This window comes from Pollicipes pollicipes, unplaced genomic scaffold, assembly GCF_011947565.3.
Source record: "Pollicipes pollicipes isolate AB1234 unplaced genomic scaffold, Ppol_2.1 Scaffold_6138;HRSCAF=7277_pilon_pilon_pilon, whole genome shotgun sequence".
In the NCBI taxonomy this organism is placed as follows: domain Eukaryota; kingdom Metazoa; phylum Arthropoda; class Thecostraca; order Pollicipedomorpha; family Pollicipedidae; genus Pollicipes; species Pollicipes pollicipes.
In genome coordinates, this window is record NW_023596818.1 from 15,829,426 (window position 1) to 15,848,809 (window position 19,384).

The 19,384-nt window shown below is 51.7% G+C and overlaps 2 protein-coding genes across 2 annotated transcripts in view; one reads left to right on the forward strand and one right to left on the reverse strand.

Moving 5' to 3' along the window:
• Positions 1–4,557, forward strand: part of LOC119106267 (ras-related protein Rab-23) — a 38,366-nt gene extending 33,809 nt beyond the window's left edge. The window contains exons 5-7 of the mRNA XM_037229883.1: positions 2,680–2,759; positions 3,122–3,291; positions 3,769–4,557. Of these exons, the coding sequence (XP_037085778.1) occupies positions 2,680–2,759; positions 3,122–3,291; positions 3,769–3,905 (387 nt within the window). The 3' untranslated portion in view covers positions 3,906–4,557. The remainder of the gene's footprint in view (positions 1–2,679; positions 2,760–3,121; positions 3,292–3,768) is intronic.
• Positions 4,558–5,778: 1,221 nt separating this feature from the next.
• Positions 5,779–8,185, reverse strand: LOC119105363 (uncharacterized). Its single transcript, XM_037228832.1, has 3 exons — positions 8,119–8,185; positions 7,372–7,618; positions 5,779–6,817 (listed from the first exon to the last, which is right to left on the reverse strand). The coding sequence occupies exons 1-3, from the start codon at positions 8,183–8,185 to the stop codon at positions 6,079–6,081; spliced, it is 1,053 nt and encodes a 350-aa protein (XP_037084727.1). The 3' UTR covers positions 5,779–6,078.
• Between the last annotated feature and the right edge of the window lie 11,199 nt (positions 8,186–19,384).

A 19,384-nucleotide genomic window follows, 5' to 3' on the forward strand; every position in this document is an offset into this window, starting at 1 on the left:
TGTTGTGTCTGTGAGCTGATCCTATGGTAAATTATCAACATGCACCCGCGCTACGGTAGCATTACACATGAAGAGGTCTGAAACTTGGCGTTGCGGTGTTGATGTCAAAAACTAAGGCAACAATAAAGGGACACTGCTTTGTTCTAGAGCCAACGCGTCGCACGGCCTCGATTTAGTGCAAAACGCTGTACGAAGGCTGATTGATATGACAGTACTTATAGCCTTATTCCTCGTAGAATAACCAGGAGAAGGGGGAAATAGATGCATCAGTCTTCTGGCTAGTTGTCTTTTTCGAAACGAAAAAGGCGATGTCAAAAGAATATATCTGAGTTTTCCGTCTCCAAAAGGCATGTAGCTGAATTATCAATGCATCAATCTTACCACTTTTCTAAATGTTTTCGAGGAATAGGACTATTGGTACTGTCTTATCTAAGTACATGTTACTCACAAATGCACTTAACAACTTGCGTTACTCTGAGGCTGATCGCCTGATTCGCTGCAGATATCGCACATGGCTCCGCAATGTATCTTCCTCGGCTCAACGTCAGCTGTTACCTCACACCCATCAATCACCATCGGGCCGCCACACGACCTTAACCCGGGCCGCCCTTTCACAAATTGTCCCGGGCGGTCCGGCTCGTGCGATCCATCAGCGCTGGCCGACGGGCCGATCCGATCGCGCTGACCCACACTGACCCGATCCGCGCCCGCCGGGCGCAGCCAGCCCGCATCTCCCAATCGACGGAAATCCGGAGGAAAGTAGGTTTGTAAAACGGCGCGCAGGCCGCCAGGCGGCGGCGCGCATAATCAGTCTAATCCTCTCGCGGTCAGCTGGTGCATGTCTTCAGACGGGAGAGGGTGCTCTCGCAAGGTCGGACAGATTACGGCGTCGTGTGGCAGAACACTCCGACGGTAGCGTCATCCACATTCGCCAGTGGAGTCCATCCACATCCGCCAGTGGAGGGATTCACGTTGGTCAGTGGAGTCGTCCATTTCGCCAGTGGAGTCATCCACAAATCCGCCAGTGGAGCCATTCACATTCGTCAGTAGAGTCCTCCAAATCCGCCAGTGGAGTTATCGAAATCCACCAGCGGAGTCATCCACATCGCCGGAGCGGCGCTGCCATCTCAGCTTGAGGTGACGTCAGCGTGTGCCCCCGGTGCCCACGCGCCTCGAACGAGGACGGCTTAAGTCTCATGCGCGATGCAGTCTCCAACAGATTGCCTGGCCTCGCGTTCCGCTCTCCCTATTCATCGACAAGAATCGCGCAAATCTCGTCACCCGCGGCCTCCCACAAGCACAACCCTGTGGCCGACGCCGATGCCGATGCGGTGAGCAGGCATCGGATGGCAGGGCGCCTTCCTTCTCTCCCAGCGTACCCTCGCTGGGAGCAGTCCTACTTCGCACTCGTCCTGTCCCGTCTTCCCAGCTCCGTGGACTCACCCGGCAGACGAGCACTGCGCCCTCCTGGAAAACAATCTGCGCATGATGGAGCGTTCCCCGCCATGTCATTACATTTTCCAGACGCACGGACGGTCAATAGAAACGGGCCCCGTGGTCGTGATGAATGGAGAGGAGACGCGCCGCGCTCTAACCTGGCTGAGGAGGTCGGTGCGATGCCCCTCCGATTACTGGGCATTACTCTGGGCTTTAATGCGGCCGTGGCTGCGCGGAGCCAGCACTTTAGTGCTTATCGCTTGGCAAAAGTGGATGGAGATATTCGGGGAGATCATTGAAATAGCCAGATCTGGTCATTATCCAATCAGCGTGGTGACACCACATCGCGCTGGACTTTATCCAATAAACGCATGATGGCACCACATCACACAACTGCGGATGTGGTGCCATCAAGCATCGCAGCTTTATAGGCCATGTTTGTAATTATGTGCATGACGAGCAAGCACAGAGGTGCGATGAAAGCTAAGAGGCGGTTAGGTTATCGCGACGCTCAGGTGACGTTCAGAAGATATTACACTCACTGAGAGGCCGATATGCAAAAAATGTTTAGCCTGCAGATGTGCAGAATGTGTTTGGACATCTCATTTAATGAGGTAGGAAGCACAAGCACTGGTGATAACTTTGCTTGGCAAAGCTATTGGGCCTTTGGTAGCACTGTTCACAATCAAAGTAGGTAGCTATACACCTAAGTTAAAACTCTTCAGTCAACACAAATGAATAACCGCTTAACTAGTCGATATGTGGCCTGGAGGGTGGGAGAACGGATCTTTAATCGTGTCTTAGGCGGATGCTGGAGGGGGACCACTGATGGTGTGGTGCGGGGCCAGCTTTTTCGTCCCTTCAATGATAAGCCGTCTGTGGAATGACAGAAAGGCCGAAGGGAAACACAGAGGCTGGTGTGTGGGAAATAGATTCCACACTTAGTGCTGGGTAGTGTCTCGTCCATCGATAATTCCCTTGGGCTAGGTCATAAGATTGCACTTATTTTACAAGCAGTTGTCAGATAATTTCCAAACCGAACTTGATTTATCACATGATGAAGTCAGTAATTCGTTGACAACAGCGGCGGGTAACAGTTCGGGAACAAGTGCACCTCACGGATACCTTCAATTACATCAGCGATTTAGTGATGTGTAGTACTCCTCAGAAGATGTAGGGGCGTTGTCTGATGACATGTTCGATGACGTCACTGATGTAGTGACGTGGGCTGGTTGCTTTCAGGTGGAGGATGAGTGTGGCTCGATCCCGATGGTGCTCGTCCAGAACAAAATCGACCTCATCGACCGCGCCACCATCGACGCGTAAGTGCTCTGGGGCTTGACCATTGCACTATGACAAGCAGGGGACCGGGTCATATGCACGTGGGACTTTTCCTGCAGACAACCGTCGTTAGCTACGATTAAATTGCGTCAAAACGGCAAGCACATGACACCATCATTTGTGCACGTTACAGGGATGCATAGATAATCACAAGTCGTTGACGCAAAACCCGAGCAAATCTTTCATCTACGTGCATGGTTGTGTGCCATCCCCGCAAGCGTCAAGCCTGTAATGCACTTTCTGATCACATTTTGTTTCGCACCTGACACAACGCGCCTTGTTACAGCCGTGTAGAGAGAGTGAGTCGACTAAAGGATGTGTATTGACGGACGTGTGTTGGCAGCGAGGAGGCGGAGGCGCTGGCGCGCGAACTGAAGGTGCGTCTGTACCGCACCTCCGTGAAGGAGGACCTGAACGTGAGCCAGGTGTTCACGTACCTGGCCGAGCGGTACCTGGCCGAGATGCGCACCTGGGAGGACGACGAGTTCGAGCCGCGCACCGTCATCACCACCAGTGAGTACCGTCAGCACCATTAATGGGTGCAGTCATGGGTCAGTACAGCCAGTGGGAATGGGATCGGCATCACCACCAGTGAATACCGTCAGCAACATTAATGGGTGCAGTCATGGGTCAGTACTGCCAGTGGGAATGAGTACATCATCACCACTAGTGGGCATTGTCATCATCAGTCGACACGACCGGCACGTGACGTCACCGGTACGGCACGCGTGCCTGAGGCCAAATTTATATGTCTTGGTTGGATTTTGTCCGGTGTGGGTCGGCAGAAGTAACTTATTTCCCCTGTTGCGGTAAAAAAGGGGAATACGAAACCCATCTCGCTGTCAGTGCCCGTGGGTGATGGGCGCATCTGTGACCGCACGTGCATTTTGCATTTCGTACGTGCAATTGGAAAGCGAGACACTTAGGGTAATGCAAGTCAGTGAAACGTGCGGACATGTTCATATTACTGACGGCAGTTTGCCTTTGCAGACATATTCTCCTCCCACGGCTACAAGTTTCACGGGAAGCCGGGGCCCTACGACTCCGGCATTATTTCGCTGCACCCGCACGGCCGCCGACGGTTCCAGAAAAAGCGACACCTTTGGAAGAACATCTGCATGGCCTAGACGAGACCCCTCGGCTGGTGCTCGCCTCCACGTGCGGAGCCGCAGTCTCCATGGCGGGAGTTGCATCTGAACTGATCGTGAGCGCGAGGGTGCCAAACAACGGCTGGGTGGCTCCAGTGAAGTGCTGTCGCGAGGTAACTCCCCGAGCCGCTCCAAAAGAAGATAGGTGGCAGCACTCGTGGCTGCGCGAACTGGGTTTCCGTGCCACTCGTCGCGCGTAGCGCGTTGCGCGAATCGAACGACGCCCGCGGACGGTAGCTGCAGGAGCCATGTGATAATAGGTGTGTGTGTGTGTGTCCCAGTGTTTGTGCCATGTATCCGCCGGTGTTGTGCGTCGCTAACACAGTGCAAATGCGTCAGGAGCGATCGACGAGCGGGTACCCGCTTCGCGCTGTTGCTGCAGCCTTTTCGAGTGCCGCGGCGATCCGCAAGGAACGCACGTCTTGGAACTTGTATATTGCGGGACATAGAGCACTGGAAATCCGCGATGGATGGTTCTGGCTCGTGCCAGACAAACCTGACGAGCCGCCACCGTGCTGACGAGAAGAGCCGACCGCCCTTCGGCTGACCGACCGGCGGCCAGCCATGCACTTTTGCTACCGTGATGTGCAGGTATTCCAGTATTATGCTCAATAAAATACGTTAAAAGCTACGAGTTTTCTCTACCGTGGGCCAAACCCGACAAGTCATCTGTTCATTCCTATTGTTTACCGCTAAGTTGTTACGTGTTTAATGTTCTGTTATTGGTGAAGTCAGCGCAACAATGCAATCCTAGGACACGCTGTCGTGCAAGGCATGCTCTTCGTTCGGTGGTTTGCCCGTCACTCTCAGCGATTAAATGCTTGGCTCTGGTCAGTAAGCCCGTAGCAGTCAATACTTCCGGCGACAGCAGTCACGGCCCGCGCCATTATCTGCGGATGAGTTATTGCCACGGAGTCGAGGAGTGCCAGACAAGGGTCTGACTCGATGATTGGTCGCTGGAGTTCTCCGGTCCCGGGCCCTGTTGTGTCCGACACGCCGCGTGGTCCCGCTGCAGCTGGTGGTCAAGAGCATGCGATGAAGTCTGATGCGCTGCCAGTTGGTAGTGGGTGGCAGTGATCTTTCTTCGGCCAAGCAGCCCAGATTAGAGTGTTAAGGCAGAAGCGGACTAGAGGTCCTCGGTGGCGGAACCAGGAATTCGTCCAGGGGAAGTGGCAAATGGGATCAGGTGACTCTTGGCCAATGAGACCGATGTGACTGAAATTGCATTATGATGGAAAAACAGCCGGCGTAGACGATGGGTTTATCTAATATCTCAACATAGAGAAATACTGTAATCCATGGCCTGTTTCAGAGGGCTTGATATCGTCCACGGAGCTTACGAAATAAGAACAACTACTATGCGACAACAATTTACCTTACGAAGCCAACCTGTTTCTAATCTTTTTCAGGTTCGTAAGGTTAGCAGGAGTTTCACACTCCCATTTGGCAAATATCAACAACCTGTTCGAGTTCGCTCAACCTTGGCAGAAAGTTGGGCTCCGTAAATAGCCAGCTGAACATGTTTTGCTGCGCATTTAGAAGTTTGGCCTCCAGAGGTCATCAAAGGCTTGAACAGAATTAGGCGAGAAAATACATTGCCACATGCTCGTGTATATATATATATATATATATATATATATATATATATATATATATATACTAATGAATATGCATATATTTGATTGCATGAATAAGTGTACGTGCCATGAAATTATGAATCCTTTCATTGTATGCATGCAATACGCCAAGCCAAATTGTACCATTTGAAATAATTTTTGAACCTGTCGCGCAAACACGAAATAGATGAGATGTGAGCAATGCATTCTGCTCACGTTCCCAGCAAGAAGCGCCATGAGATGGTGATCTGTGTATTTATCCAGAGCGAACCAAATTGTTGACAGAGCTTCTCAGTGGTGCTGGGCGCCGGCCATGGCGCCGTCGGGCAGAAAACTATGTGAATGGTTTCTAACAAGGGAAACGAAACATGGAGCAATTATTGGGTGAAAATGTCCCACAAGCCGTGACGTTGCCGCTGGTCCGGATGCCTTGAAATGGAGGCCAAACAACGTGAAGCTGGGAAGCTATGTCGAAGTGGAGGACGTCATCGTGGGGCAGCGACTCCTCAGGGCCTGCCTTCTCGTCCTGTCCTCCGCTAACGGCGGCCCCACCGCCTGCGGCTGAAGCGTCTGCGGGATCCGAAGCGTCTGTTGTTTCTAGGGGCCGAGGGTTGCCAGGACAGCGCCAGCTGGTTAGCGTCATCGTTGGCGCACGAGTACGGCGCCAGTTCGCCCCAGCAGTCGATGAACTCGGCGACCGTCTCGGCGCCGCGCTCCACACAGGCGTCCAGCAGGGCGAGTCGCATGTCCTTGTCGGATTGCGCGTCGCCGCTGTCCTCGATCGCGAGGCGGACGGCAGTGGTGTTGACGTCGTCGCCGCTGGCCAGACCGCTCGCCTGCAGCGTGCAGTTGATGACGTCGCTGAAGGCGTCGTCTGCGAGGGTGCACGTCTCCCCCGAGGAGCCCAGCAGGCGCTGGCCGAGCGCATTGAGGCCAGCCAGCGTGATCGACGAGAGAGACCCCATTTTGCAGGTCCACCAGGTGGTCCTGGAGACGAGTGAGCGCGCGCTGGCGCTGCAGTGGCTGATCAGCGAGCTGACCCGCAGGCAGGCCGTGCCGCTGGAGGCGGCGGTGCAGTCGAGCAGCGCCCGCTTCTTCAGGCAGGCGAGGATGTAGACGCCCTGCTGCGGCGCGCTTAGGCTGGCGTCCATCGCGCTCACGCAGGCATTCACGTTCGCCTTCTGCTGGTCCGTCCACGTGGTGTTGGACGAGAGCGAGTCGATCAGTGTCTCCAGCGCCGGCACGTTCAGGCCGGTGCTGTTAGTGATTTCGAGCCTGGCGACAATGAGATATAAATAAGCTTTATTTGTTCGTCATATACCACGCAAAGCTGGTGTCAGTTTTATACTTACGTGGCAGTAAACGGTCAGTTCGCAGGTGACCTCAGCGGTTTGCAACCGCTGGCAGGGGCCTAGCATAGACAATGTTTACCAAATCAAGCATTTGAACCTGTGGGTTTGGACGTCAGAAGGATGCTTTTGTGCACTGTGAGGCGAGTGGAAAGACCACTCAGTGCGCGTGTTACACGGTAGTCCCAAATAGGCTCAGTCACAAGTTTACACCGACCAATCAGGCATCACAGAACAGCAGCTTGGATCGGGCCGACCAATCGGGCATAACAGAAAAGCAGCCTTAATCAGGCTGACCAACCAGGCATAACAGAACAGCAGCCCGGATCAGGTCGACCAATCACGCATAACAGAACAGCAGTCCGGATCAGGCCGACCAATCAGACATAACAGAACAACAGCCTGGATCAGACAGGCTGACGATACCTCCCGCGCCACCCGGCCTGCCCTGCGCCCGCTCCGAACTCCACCTCGTCTTACCGTTCTGCCAGACACTGCAGGAGCGTGCCAGCCCCACTTCTGCGATGGCGCCTGAAAAACCCGAATGGTGACCGCCTGTATCTGCCGCGGCGCCTGCGGAACCCGAACCCGCTGAACGACGACCGCTGGGGGCGGCAGGCAGCCAGCGCCGCCGTCACCTCCGCTGGCTCGGTGAAGTTGTCCGGCAGGCAGCCGCGCTCCGCCAGCAAGGTGAACGGGCTCACGCTGTCACGGCGATATCCGAACGCTGCGGGGCAGGGCTGGGTGTTGGGATCGCCCCGTTCCAGCAGCTCTGGTTATACCACGGAGCAAGTGGTCAGTAGCGAGCAGTCTTTAGTCATGCATCAGATCGCTTTTTTGGGGTCTGTTCGTCGACTCACAAAAATCGCTTTGAATCGGGTCGTTGCCGTCAGTTAAACGATTTTGTCTGTCAGTTCCGTCCACACCTTTTAATCACACACAGATCGCAACTGAGACCAAGTTTTGTTCCCCAACCACCACTCATATCCTACATACAACTTTTCGTTTTGAAAGGTGTACTGACTGCATTGCATGCATTAATGCAGTAGATTATTGCATGTGGCACACGTCGATTGTGGATTACTGGCGTGTGCTGGCGCTTCTTTGCAATGCAACTCAGAACTGACCATGAACCCTAGAGGCTTGCCCGGATCTGTGCAACGCCTAGCTGGGCTTGACAGGAGCACAGGCGCCCAGCACTTGGGCATCAGAGAATAGTTGACCTACCGTCAGCCGACACCAGCAGGACCGTCACGACCAGGAGCGACAGGGCCAGTCCTCCTGTTGCCGCCATGATGCTACAATGAGCCGCTCATCGCACCCGGCGCCAGTTTTATCCGCGAACACTCGCTCGTCGCATACTGGCGCCACGTCACCGCCGGCTGCAATGACCGCCATGCTGCCGCCTGCGTGCCGTTGTCATAACCGCCGCATCCCGGGTGTGGGCGCTAATAAACAGGCGCCGGCAGCGGCGTCAGCCTCGGTCATGCGATGACTGGCCGATCCAGAGCTGACGGCTGTGCGGGCTTCCACTCGCGCGCCGGGTGATGGGAGGGGGAGGGGAAATGGCGCAGGCTGCCTCGTCGTTTGGCTGATGAATGAGCGGCAGCCACGACTAGCGAATCCGGGCGGACGTTAAAATGATCAGCTGAACGTGGACTGATCGACCGGTCACTCCCTCCCCACCACGCCCCCACCTCCAGTAGCGATTGCATCTACTAGTATGTGACTTACGCAGTTAAGCAAGTCTACATATATGCACCTCTCCTCAGCGGCGTAACTGAGGATCTTGCCCGGTGAGCAGGTCAAATCAAGGCATAGAGGCGCTTTAGCCACAAGGCTCATTTTGTGACTAAGGGGGCTCTGTGTTTTATTCGTGGGAGATTTTTAGCTTTGGGATTGCATTTTGGTGTCACTAGAGCTAGTTTTGGTGTTTTAGAAGCCTAGGGCGTCTTTAACTGCCAAAAGGCATTGAGGTCTTCGGTCCCAAGGCACTCACCGCCTTTAGGGGAGGAGGGGAGGGGACATGACGCAGAAACCCCCACCCCAACCCAACACAGATCCAACAAAGCACGTAGTTCGTGAACCTTGTACTGCTTCCTCGTGGCATTTCTGGGATCGATTTACAATTTCGAGCCTCTCAGCTTGAGGCTGGTATGCCGAAGACAACTGACAACCTCTCACAGCCGAGATCGGCCCGCACTTCAAGCTGACGTTTCACGCAGGTCGCACGTTGCACGCTGTCGCACCGACACCGACCGTCACGGCAGGATGCAAACCCGCCCGCCCGGGCGCGGCAAAGGGGCAGGGGCGCTTCCGGCGCTTCCGGCGCTTCCGGCCCCGCCGGCCGGACGGCGATACGATGACTGGTTCTACGTCTGATCCGTCGAATCCGCCGACCGGCAGCGCGCCCGTTCCGCCCGGCGGCCCACACCGGCAGCAACCGCTGGGTCGGTCGCCGCCGCCGGCCGCGCCTTCCTCGGCTGCGCTGGGCGGCGACGGCGGCCGTCGGGCCGGTCAGCGGAGCGGCAGACGGTGCACCGAATGTGTCACGGCCAGACCCCGCGAGCCGGGCGCGGGGTGGGACGGGAGGGGGGATAACGGACATGGGAGTTATCGGCGCTCATCGTGAAGATGGCGCCAACTTGGAAGTAAATGGAGCCAGACGCCCTTGATGACCAGCACGAACGCGTTTGATCCCGTTCTTGGAAAACTTCCTTTCGTGACAGATTTGCAGATAAAGCATCACCGATATAGACTTGGTGAGCTAATTAGGATACGGGTCTGGCCAGGTGCCCGCATTTCCAGTTCACGAAATGATTCACTGTGTAATGACTCACCTTTTTTCTGATTTTATCACGCTAAACGCAATATGTTATATGTGGTGGTCGCCATGAACTGGAGTACACGCCGATTGTGTCCATGACCCAGTCTTTCGCGTTTTAGGCAACAGATTCTTGTATATGAAACCATTTTCTGAAAACGCAACGTTGTCAGTTTCCCGGTCGCTGACTGGCGCACCTCTGGGTCGCACACATCTGAAGCGGACTAGTGATCTGAGGATGGCAGGCCGAGCTGCCATGTAGAGCATGTTCCACATCCTCATCTGGCCCGGTTCACGACGCCTGACTTCAGCCATTCAAAACGTCCCAAAACGGACGAGTCCGAGGGTTGAGTTGGCCCGTGACCATCTGCTCTCAGGAACACACACACACACACACACACACACACACACACACACACACACACACACACACACACACAACACACAACACACACGCACACACACACCACACACACACACACACACACACACACACACACACACACACACACACAGCACGCACACAACGCACCACACACACACACACACACACACACAGCACACACCACACACACACACACACACACACACACACACACACACACACACCACACACACACACACACACACACACACACACACACACACACACACCACACACACACACACACACACACACCTGCCGACATAACCGGCCGTCCTCTTCTCCCCCACCATACTCAGGCCTCGCGGCGCTGGGCGATTGGTCGATACCGGGGCCAGGTGTCGACCCGCGTTGTTCATTTAGTTTTTTCAGAACAAAATTTACGTGTGTCACGTTACCGTGAATGACTCATGGTTTCTGACCATAAAAAACGCTGTGTGCTCTCACGGATGGTGGTCGCACTTACTGCATAAGGGAGCCTAGATCAGGTCCCTATTGCTATGATGCGGGAAAATCATCCCTGATCACACGACTGCATGGAAATGATTAACAAGTTATACGACACAATTATGTAACAACTGCGACCCTTGTCGCAAAACTGAATGAAACTACCGCGAGCAGTTGCTACGATATCAGCTTCCTGGACGGCGACATGCTCTGCACAACTGAGAGAAAGCCAGGACATTCCTTCTCTTCTGGCACCCCTCCCAACTGCCGACTTACCAGTAGAACACAGTTTGCTCCATCGGGCACATCCGCCATGTTGAAAACCGTGTAACATGTATTTCAAGTATTAAGATCCCGCCAGCGGGATTGCTCTCACTTTGATCCTTTGGCTAACAGCATTGCGGGATGCGTCCGAGTCGCTGCTACCGGGGAGTATACGCCTTGGTTAGTTTGTAATATGCGGACGATCTAAGACCACAATCAGGGGCGCAGCCAGAGCTTTGGGAAGGGGGCACAGGGTTGAAAAGGGACCCCAGATAGTGAAAGCCCACTACCCTCCCAAAAAAACGCAGGATATGACTAATTTGTCATTGGGACGTATTTTCCTATATATGCATGTCTATATATATGCCGATATGTATATATATATATATATATATATATATATATATATATATATATATATATATATATTTATATATGCATGCCGGTGTATAGATATAGATATAGATAGATAGATAGATAGATTGATAGATAGATAGATAGATAGATAGATAGATAGATACATATATATATATATATATATATATAAATTAAAATTTTCCGTAAGTGGAATATAGACCAGACGCCGCCACGAGATCAATACTGCAATAAGTTTGTAGTAAATAAACTGACAACAGACGCGTTAAATAACTGCATGAACTAAGCGGCTGCCGCTCTTCATTTTACAAAGGTCGAATGGAATCTTTTTATCCAGATAGAGCTCAGAAGCTGTGTCTTGATTTTTATCTTGGTTAAACAGAACAAGCAAGGATTCCACGAATGTGGATTGAAGGCCAAAATGGGTCACCAATTTGTACTACCATGGTCATTCCACGTTTGTCTGGATACCTTCAACATTCAGTTAGAATTGATAAGTGGTACAAATTATGCAACGTAGTTTTAAGAGTGCGTGCTCGCATACATGGGCGTAGGAACAGGGGGGCCAGGGGCCCATGGCCCCCACTTTTCAAGGTGGGGGAAGCAGTGTTAACTGCCCCCCTCCCCACTTTTCAGATTAAGGCTGTGTTTAGCTTACTTTTGCACCACATTTAGATATACATGCCGGTTTACCTAGTTCACCAGCCACCTTCCTTAAGATGCGTCATCTTCTTCATTTGCTTATTGGCCATCACTTACTGTACCAGCCGCAGGCCGACGCCACGCGGCCTAGGGAGACTGCAACGCCGGGCGTTCAGGCGTTCAAGTTCCCATCACTTGCGCGCGGCTGTGTTAAAAACCATAGTTCATGGTTTTTTTTATCTGTAATCAATTCTGACTGGATCTTTAACTTTTTAGGACGAGCATGGATTAGCCATGTTAATACAAGCTTAGGACCCCATTTCATCTGCAATCTTCGTTCAGGGATTCCTCAATATCTATGAAGAAAACAGAAAACACCGAACTGGAGCCTGTGTGACAATTATTGGACCACCTTTGGCGATCAGGGATTTCGTTCCGTCAATGATGGTCCCTGTGCTGATCCGGAGCCCACTGCGCGGGTCACAAGACCTCCCGCAGGGGGGGGGGACAATTTCATATGATGTATCCTTCCAATGGTTTCCGGATCGATCAGGAGATCCCGCCCCGTGTCGCTAGAATGACAGCCAAAAGATGCTTCATGATGGGATGGAGTGACCCATCAGCTCTTGACTAGAACCGGTAAGATGCCCTCGGCGTTTTACTCAAAGGGCCCCTTGCCCGGAAGGAAATACAGGGCCTCATTATGGTTGAGTAGAGTGGAGGTCTCATTATTGTTGAATAGAGTAGGTTGAAAGCTTTTTTTAACCAACAAGGCCATCCCGCCATTTCCTAAGAACGTTCATTTTTCAGAATGGGTTAGTGAAAAAAGTGCATCAAAAGGTGCCCGTCCGCAACCTCGAGAGCAAGGACAGCGATAGTCTAGGTTGCAGCTTCCGTAAAACCGAACGGCGTTGGCCACTGCAAATGCCACCAGACGGCGGGCGCCGTGCTCATCTGTTTTCTGGACAGATTAATGGTTACAGAAACACAAAAAATAGAGAATTTACCTTTACTCTTTCAGTGAGTAAAGAGTCTACCTTTACTCTTCCACCGCCAGATTCCAGTACCACTTCGCGGTGCTTAAAGGGCCGATCCGTTCTTTTCATCAGTCTCAAAATCGCGCGCGTGAAATATGCGCCCAGACTGCCTTGCAGATGCAAGATTTGATGTCCTGAAGCGTTCAGTGGTACTTCGTTCAGAAGTGTTATCGTTTTCGTCCACCGGTTGGCCACGGCTCAATATTAGCTGTTGAACCGACGTTGCGCGGCCTAAGGAGACTGCAACGCCTGGCGCCGAGGCTTGTAAACTAAGATTTGCGAGTGCGCGTGCTCAAAATTATGTTACGTAACTTGTATTACTAACCGATTCAAGTGTTTCAAGGTAATAATGTCAGAGCCGCTATCATTTTCGTCCACCGGTGGACCATGGCGAAAAGTTAACCACTGAGTTAACCATATTCCGCTCCGCGGAATATGGACGCGGCAACGCCTGGTGTCGAAGTTTCTGTTGCTAAGATTTGCGAGCACCCATGTTAAAAACTACGTTATTTGAATAATATCACTAATCGCTTTTGACTGAATGTTAAACATTTTCAGACAAACATGGCTTGGCGGTGTTAATACACATTGTTGACCACTCGATCTACACTTCAAATTTCTGCCCTCAAATTTTGACCAAACATATCGATCTACAATCTACCTTTGGGATGTACTCAATGTCTATAGAAAGCAGATAAAACATTATGAAAAAGCTTGTTAAGTGTATCGGTTTAGAAAGAGTCCACTAAGTCATTGCAAATCAAGGACACCGGCGATTTATTCCATGCGTCGTTAAACGCCTGATTTCTGCTGTTTATTGACCTTAACACGTGCTCGGGTGGGGATCAGATTGATTCGCCCTCAAAGGTTTTCTCAGAACGGTTTCCGAACGACGTGGCGCAGCCGCGCTATGCTTTGTATAGCTGTAGACAACTGAATAGCGGATTGTTTGACATCAACAAATTTAGATGTACCTTGTAAGGTCGCTGACCTATGGCAGGTCAAAGCCAGGCCATGGTTTCAGCGAAGTCAACTTCAAGGGAATCGTTCAATCTGATACAACAATAGAGTGTTAGACGAAGCCATACACCTCTGAGACGCTTTCTTAGGCAACACAAATATTGAATGAGCAAATTACGTTGATCTAAGGTCAGATATAAATGTCATACCAAGATCAACACCAACATGTTCCACTACTCTAGGGTTTGCTGTATGCGATAGTTTCTGGCGCACATTTCAAATTTTTTGACAGCAGGAACCGCATCATACATCTTCCATGAAATTCTTAGAGGTCATGATAGGTCGTTGACCTAAAATCACCTAGGTCAACGTTTCTTTTTTAGAAACATACTGCATAGCGTAATCTTTCTCGCTTATTCAAATGCAAAACTCATAGCAGTCTTGTATAATTTTGGTCACCATGAGCTTCGAAAGGTCAGACAAGGTCACTGACCTTAAGTGAACGTGCGAACCTTTGCTTAGAAATAGCTTTCTAGGCTCTGGGGCACTTTAAAGACCAATCTGGAATTTGACATTGTTTGACCTTATTTGACCCAAAATTAATTATCTAGGAACCTCAAACTCTAACCTAAGCGAGTTTACGTACAGGTCAACATACCCTGTGAATTTGGTGTCCCTAGCTTTCTTAGTTCCGGAGATCTCAGGGGGTCAAACTGATCCCTCACCCGAGCGGAGGGTATCTAGCCGGCCATCCGGGCGCGTGTTAAAGATGCAGAGTGGATTTCACGGAAGCTCTTGCTTTCTGTTCTGATTACACCGTAAAAATAACAATGAAACGAAGAAAACCGAATCCCTTGTTAACAAGTAAACTATAGCCGGGGATATTTTTGGGGGGAGGGAGGATCACCATAAAGGAGGCGTTTGTCAACCCTGTGTTCCTCTTAGCAAGGCTCTGGCTACCCCCGGCCTACGCACAAAGCAGATCAAGCCAACTACGCTGAATGACGGGGCAGCTTCCCAGCGGCATCTCTCTGCGGTGGTGAGGTGTAAGGGAAGATAATTCGGAAAAAGGTACTGGTGCAGGCGTCCAACACATGTTTTACATCCCAATTAGTAGCAATGATGATCCAGAAATGGACGACAAAGCAGCCACACCATCAGTCCGCGGTCAGTCATTCGGAGGCAGTCGGGCCAGGACAGTGGCCACCGACGGCGGACGGTAGCAGGGTTCAGCCATGAAATATATGCCAGAAGGACCTTCATTCTGTGGCTTGGTTTTCAAAGAAGAATCTCCAGTTCTATGGTTTTTATCACATGGTTTTTAGCAGTTTCAAGCTTCCGAATTTGTTTCCGCCTAAAGTGCCGTGACAAGTTTTATCTCTTGAAAATCAGCCAGCGAAATGAAGGCGCATGCAAAATCTACTGTACTGTGAGCCATCGATTCACCTCAAAAATTCTCACCAGCCTATGCTCAGGCCATATTTTGGCATATACCCTGTGGAGACAGATGCCTCCCCAATGACCCAAAATGCCTACCCACTCGTGGAATGTGGAATTTCGGCTCCCCAGGAAAGGCAACGTTGAAATTGACGAATAATCTTGGGAAGCTGGATAGCCTTATTTCCCGAATGACATAGATGAGTCGGATAGGCAAGAGCATGCACTAGTGAGAAGCAGCTCTAGATGCATGTCTAGAATAGCAGTCATTACACCTGAATAAAGAGTGATAACCTCCATATTTCCCCCCCCCCCGTCGCGGTCACCCGGCTGGTTTTCCAGAAAAGTTCCTGAAATGTAGCCTGCACTTAGCCCCCCCCCCCCCTACACCTCTTGAAACGTTCCCTACGCCTATGCTCGCATATCGTAGAAACAAAAAACTGGACGCTAGGCGTTGCAGCGTCCGTTGGCCGCGCAGCCTTGGCCTCGCGGCTTATAGTAGAGCATGGCCAACAGATGGGCTTAAAAAGTGAAGCATCTGAAAGAAGTACCTGTGAACGCTTTTGGACACCAAAGCAAGTATTTAGAGACACTCCAGGCGGATGTATCACCTGTGCGGTCTTTAGATTAATAACAATAACGTATCGGTCTACAGCGCCGCCAAGTGGTGCTGGAATCTGGTGGTGAAACTGGAACAGTGGGGTAAAATTACATTTGTTGTAATGCTCTAACTGATAATCTATCCAAAGAACATCCATGAAGTGGTAAAAAAAATTTGCATTGTGTAATCCCTAAACTGTACGAATTAATTTTTTTTAAAAAACATTCAAAAGCACTATTTTACTATGGTAATTGTTGCTCGCTCGTCGCCCGCCTCCTGGCATTACTTGTAGTGGCCAACGTCGTCCAGTTTTACGAAAACCGCAACCCCAGCCAGCGCTATCCCTGCTCCCTGAGATGACGACCGTGTTGTTGGAGCTTTGTGACGGACTCAGCTGCTGGGGCTACATGGGGCCGCCAGCCTCTCACCCTGGCGGGAAGGGCGGACACCGCGGGGAATCGAACCCCGTACCTGTGGTTTCTCGGACGTGCAGTAGTTGACGCCGGCGCGTGAACCACTACGCTATCGGCACCCGACGCGTAGACTCAAGCACTTTGATGACATTTGTTTCCTGGCCAATTCTGATGAGCATGCTCGGGGATACATGGGATAGCCCTGTGCGTTTTGGACTCATTTCGACCCACTCCATTCAGCGCTAATGAAACCCCTTCTTTCTTTGCGGTACAGGGGCCCCTTGAATACAACACTACAGGGCACATTGTTGTTCCCGGTCAGGAGCTGAAGGGACATTCTGTTCCATCGCGGTGCGTTTTCTGGCCGTCATTCTGGCGACACGGCGCGGCACCCTCAGGCCGATCTGGAGTCTGGAGGCCGTTAGAAGAATATATCATAGCACATTGGTCCACTCCCTGACTCGGGAGGTCTTCTGACCCGCGCAGTTGACTCCGGATCGACACACGAACCGTCATTAACATAACAACATCCTCGCGCACCGCAGGTGCTCAAATAACTAGCATATAGACTCCAGTTCGGCTTAACACGGTTAGATTCCTTCGCCGGTTCCTGAGGCCGGTTAGATTCCTTCGCTCGGGTGGAGGGCCAATTTGACGCCGCTGAGATCTCAGGAACTAAAAGAGCTGGGGACACAAAATTCACAGGGTGTCTTAACCTGTACGTGAAATCATTTAGGTCCAGTTTTTAAGCTTCTGGGTTATGACCTTCGGGTCAAATAAGGCCAAACAAGGTCGAATTTCAGGTTGGTCTCCAAAGGGCTTCTAGAGTCTAAACACCTGTTCTAAACAAAAGTTTACACGCTCATTTAAGGTCAGTGACCTTTTTTGACCTTTTGAAAGTCATGGTGGCCAATATCATACAAGACTGCTTTGAGTTTCGCATTTGGATAAGCGACAAAGATTCCGCTAGGCAGTATGCTCCCAAAAAACAAAATGCCGACCCGGGTCATTTTAGATCGGTGACCTATTCTGACCTTCAGTAAGTCCATGGAAGGTGCATAAAACGGTTTCTGTTATCAGTAAATTCGAAATGAGCACCCGAGCCTACCCCAAACAGCAAGCCCTAGAGTAGCAAAACAGGTTGATTGTGGCCTTGGCCTGACTTTCATACATGACCCTAGACCCATGTGATTTGTTCATTAATTGTTGTGTTGCCTAAGAAAGTATCTCAGAGATGTATGGCCTCTTCTAACACTCCGTTGTTGGATGAGATTGAACGATTTCCTAGAAATTGCCTTCGCTGAAACAATGGTCTGACTTTGACCCGTCATAGGTCAGCAACCTTACAAGGTACGTTTAAATTTTTGGTGCCAGACGATCTGTTATTCAATTGTCTACAACTCATCTAAATTTGGCACGGGGTTGCTGCGGCGTTCGGAAACCATTTAGAAAAAAACCTTTGGGGGGTCAATTTGACCCCCACCCGAGTGGGTGGTAATGGGCCTCTGGAAAGAGCTGGAGGGCCCACCGTTCGGTACTGGGGGCCCTTACTGGCACAGTACTCTTCTACCACCTCAGTGAAAGTACTCATTATAAGTTCTTGTTTCCTCCAATTGTTCGAGAGCCCCGACCAACGCAAGTGACTCTCTGCCATTCGGGCTCCCGTCTCCGTCCCTGCCAAACAAACATTTCCCTGACTGATTCGAGGCCCCTTGTTGGCACAAAATGCCCTGTTAGGCACTGTGTACCCCTGAACGATACAGGAGCCCGACCAATGTAAGTCGCGGAACCAGCCTTGTTCTTGCTTGGGAAATGGGCTCCCAGAGCTCAGAACAACACGGAATTGACCGTTCGTTGTCCGTGATCTCTGGCCGAAACAGAAGAACACTCTGTCTCAGGGGACCCCTATCGGTGCGAAAGATCATGTTACTGACATTTGAGATCACGGCCCTTTGAGCGGGGTCCTTAATGTGACCCACAGCCAGCCCTTCGGACCCTTCAGCCATCCCATCGGGCCCTTGATATTTGGTCTCGAGAGACCCTTCGCCCCTTTTCGGGGTCCCCTTAAACACCGCCTCGACTCAGGGCCACTTGCCGCCACAAGACCCCTGTTAGGCACTGTGGCCCCCAACCGACACAGGAGCCCCTCATTGTGTCAGGAACCCCGAACATTGCAAATCGCGGACCCCGTTCTCGTTTCTGCTTGGGAAATGGGTCTCAAGGGCTCAGACGGCCATGGAACCGACTGTTGGGTGTTTGTGGTCTCTGACCGACTTAGACACCCGCATTGTCTCAGATGTTTCTGAAACGGTGCAAAAGGACCTCCGACTGATATTTCAGGTCACAACCCCACGGGCTGCGATTCTTTATGTGACCTGCAGCCAGTCCTTCGGGTCTGTATGCCTTTCAACCGGTCCTTTGATTGTAAGGTCCGGTGGGCCACCCGGGCCCCTCTTCGGGTCTCGTCAACACTTTCCTTGGTCGGCTCGGGGTCTTCGCGAGCACAGGGCCCTCTGTTAGGCGCTGTGGGCCCTGACAGATACAAAGCCGCGACCAGTGTAAATCACTGGCCTCGGTTTTACAGCTGGTTGGGAAGTGGGTCCTCAGGTCCATACCGACACGAAGCCAGTTACGTGGTGCGGTGGTACCTGGCCGACATTACGTGGTGCGGTGGTAGCTGGCCGATATGTAGGCCCACGTTGACCCGGGGCTCCCCGATGAGTGCAAAGGACCGTCTGGCCGTTATTTGAGGGTCCGTCTTCGCAGGTCGGGGCCCCTGAATAAGACTCCGGCCAGCCCTTTATGCCCTTAGACCCTCCAATCGGGCTCTTGGTCGTCGGGCCAGGTGGGGCCTTTAGGCCCTTCGAATCTCCTCGAATACTGCCTCTGGCCGACTCGGGCTGCTTTACAATACAGGGCCCCTGGCAGGTCTGTGGGGCCTGAGCAATGTAAATCGCTGATTTCGGCTTTGTCTCTGCTTGGGAAAGGGGCCCTTAGGCCCATGCCGCCAAGGAGCCGACTGTGCGTTACTGGTGGTGTCTGACCAAAATGTAGGCCCTTACCGATTCA

Excerpts from the sequence above, each read along its gene's own strand:
- LOC119105363 (XM_037228832.1), bottom strand. The coding sequence starts at position 8,185 with ATGGCGGCAACAGGAGGACTGGCCCTGTCGCTCCTGGTCGTGACGGTC. Across the intron at positions 7,619-8,118 it reads CCTGCTGGTGTCGGCTGACG|CGTTCGGATATCGCCGTGAC; the intron begins GTAGGTCAACTA and ends CCTGCCCCGCAG. Across the intron at positions 6,818-7,371 it reads CTGCAGTGTCTGGCAGAACG|GCTCGAAATCACTAACAGCA; the intron begins GTAAGACGAGGT and ends CATTGTCGCCAG.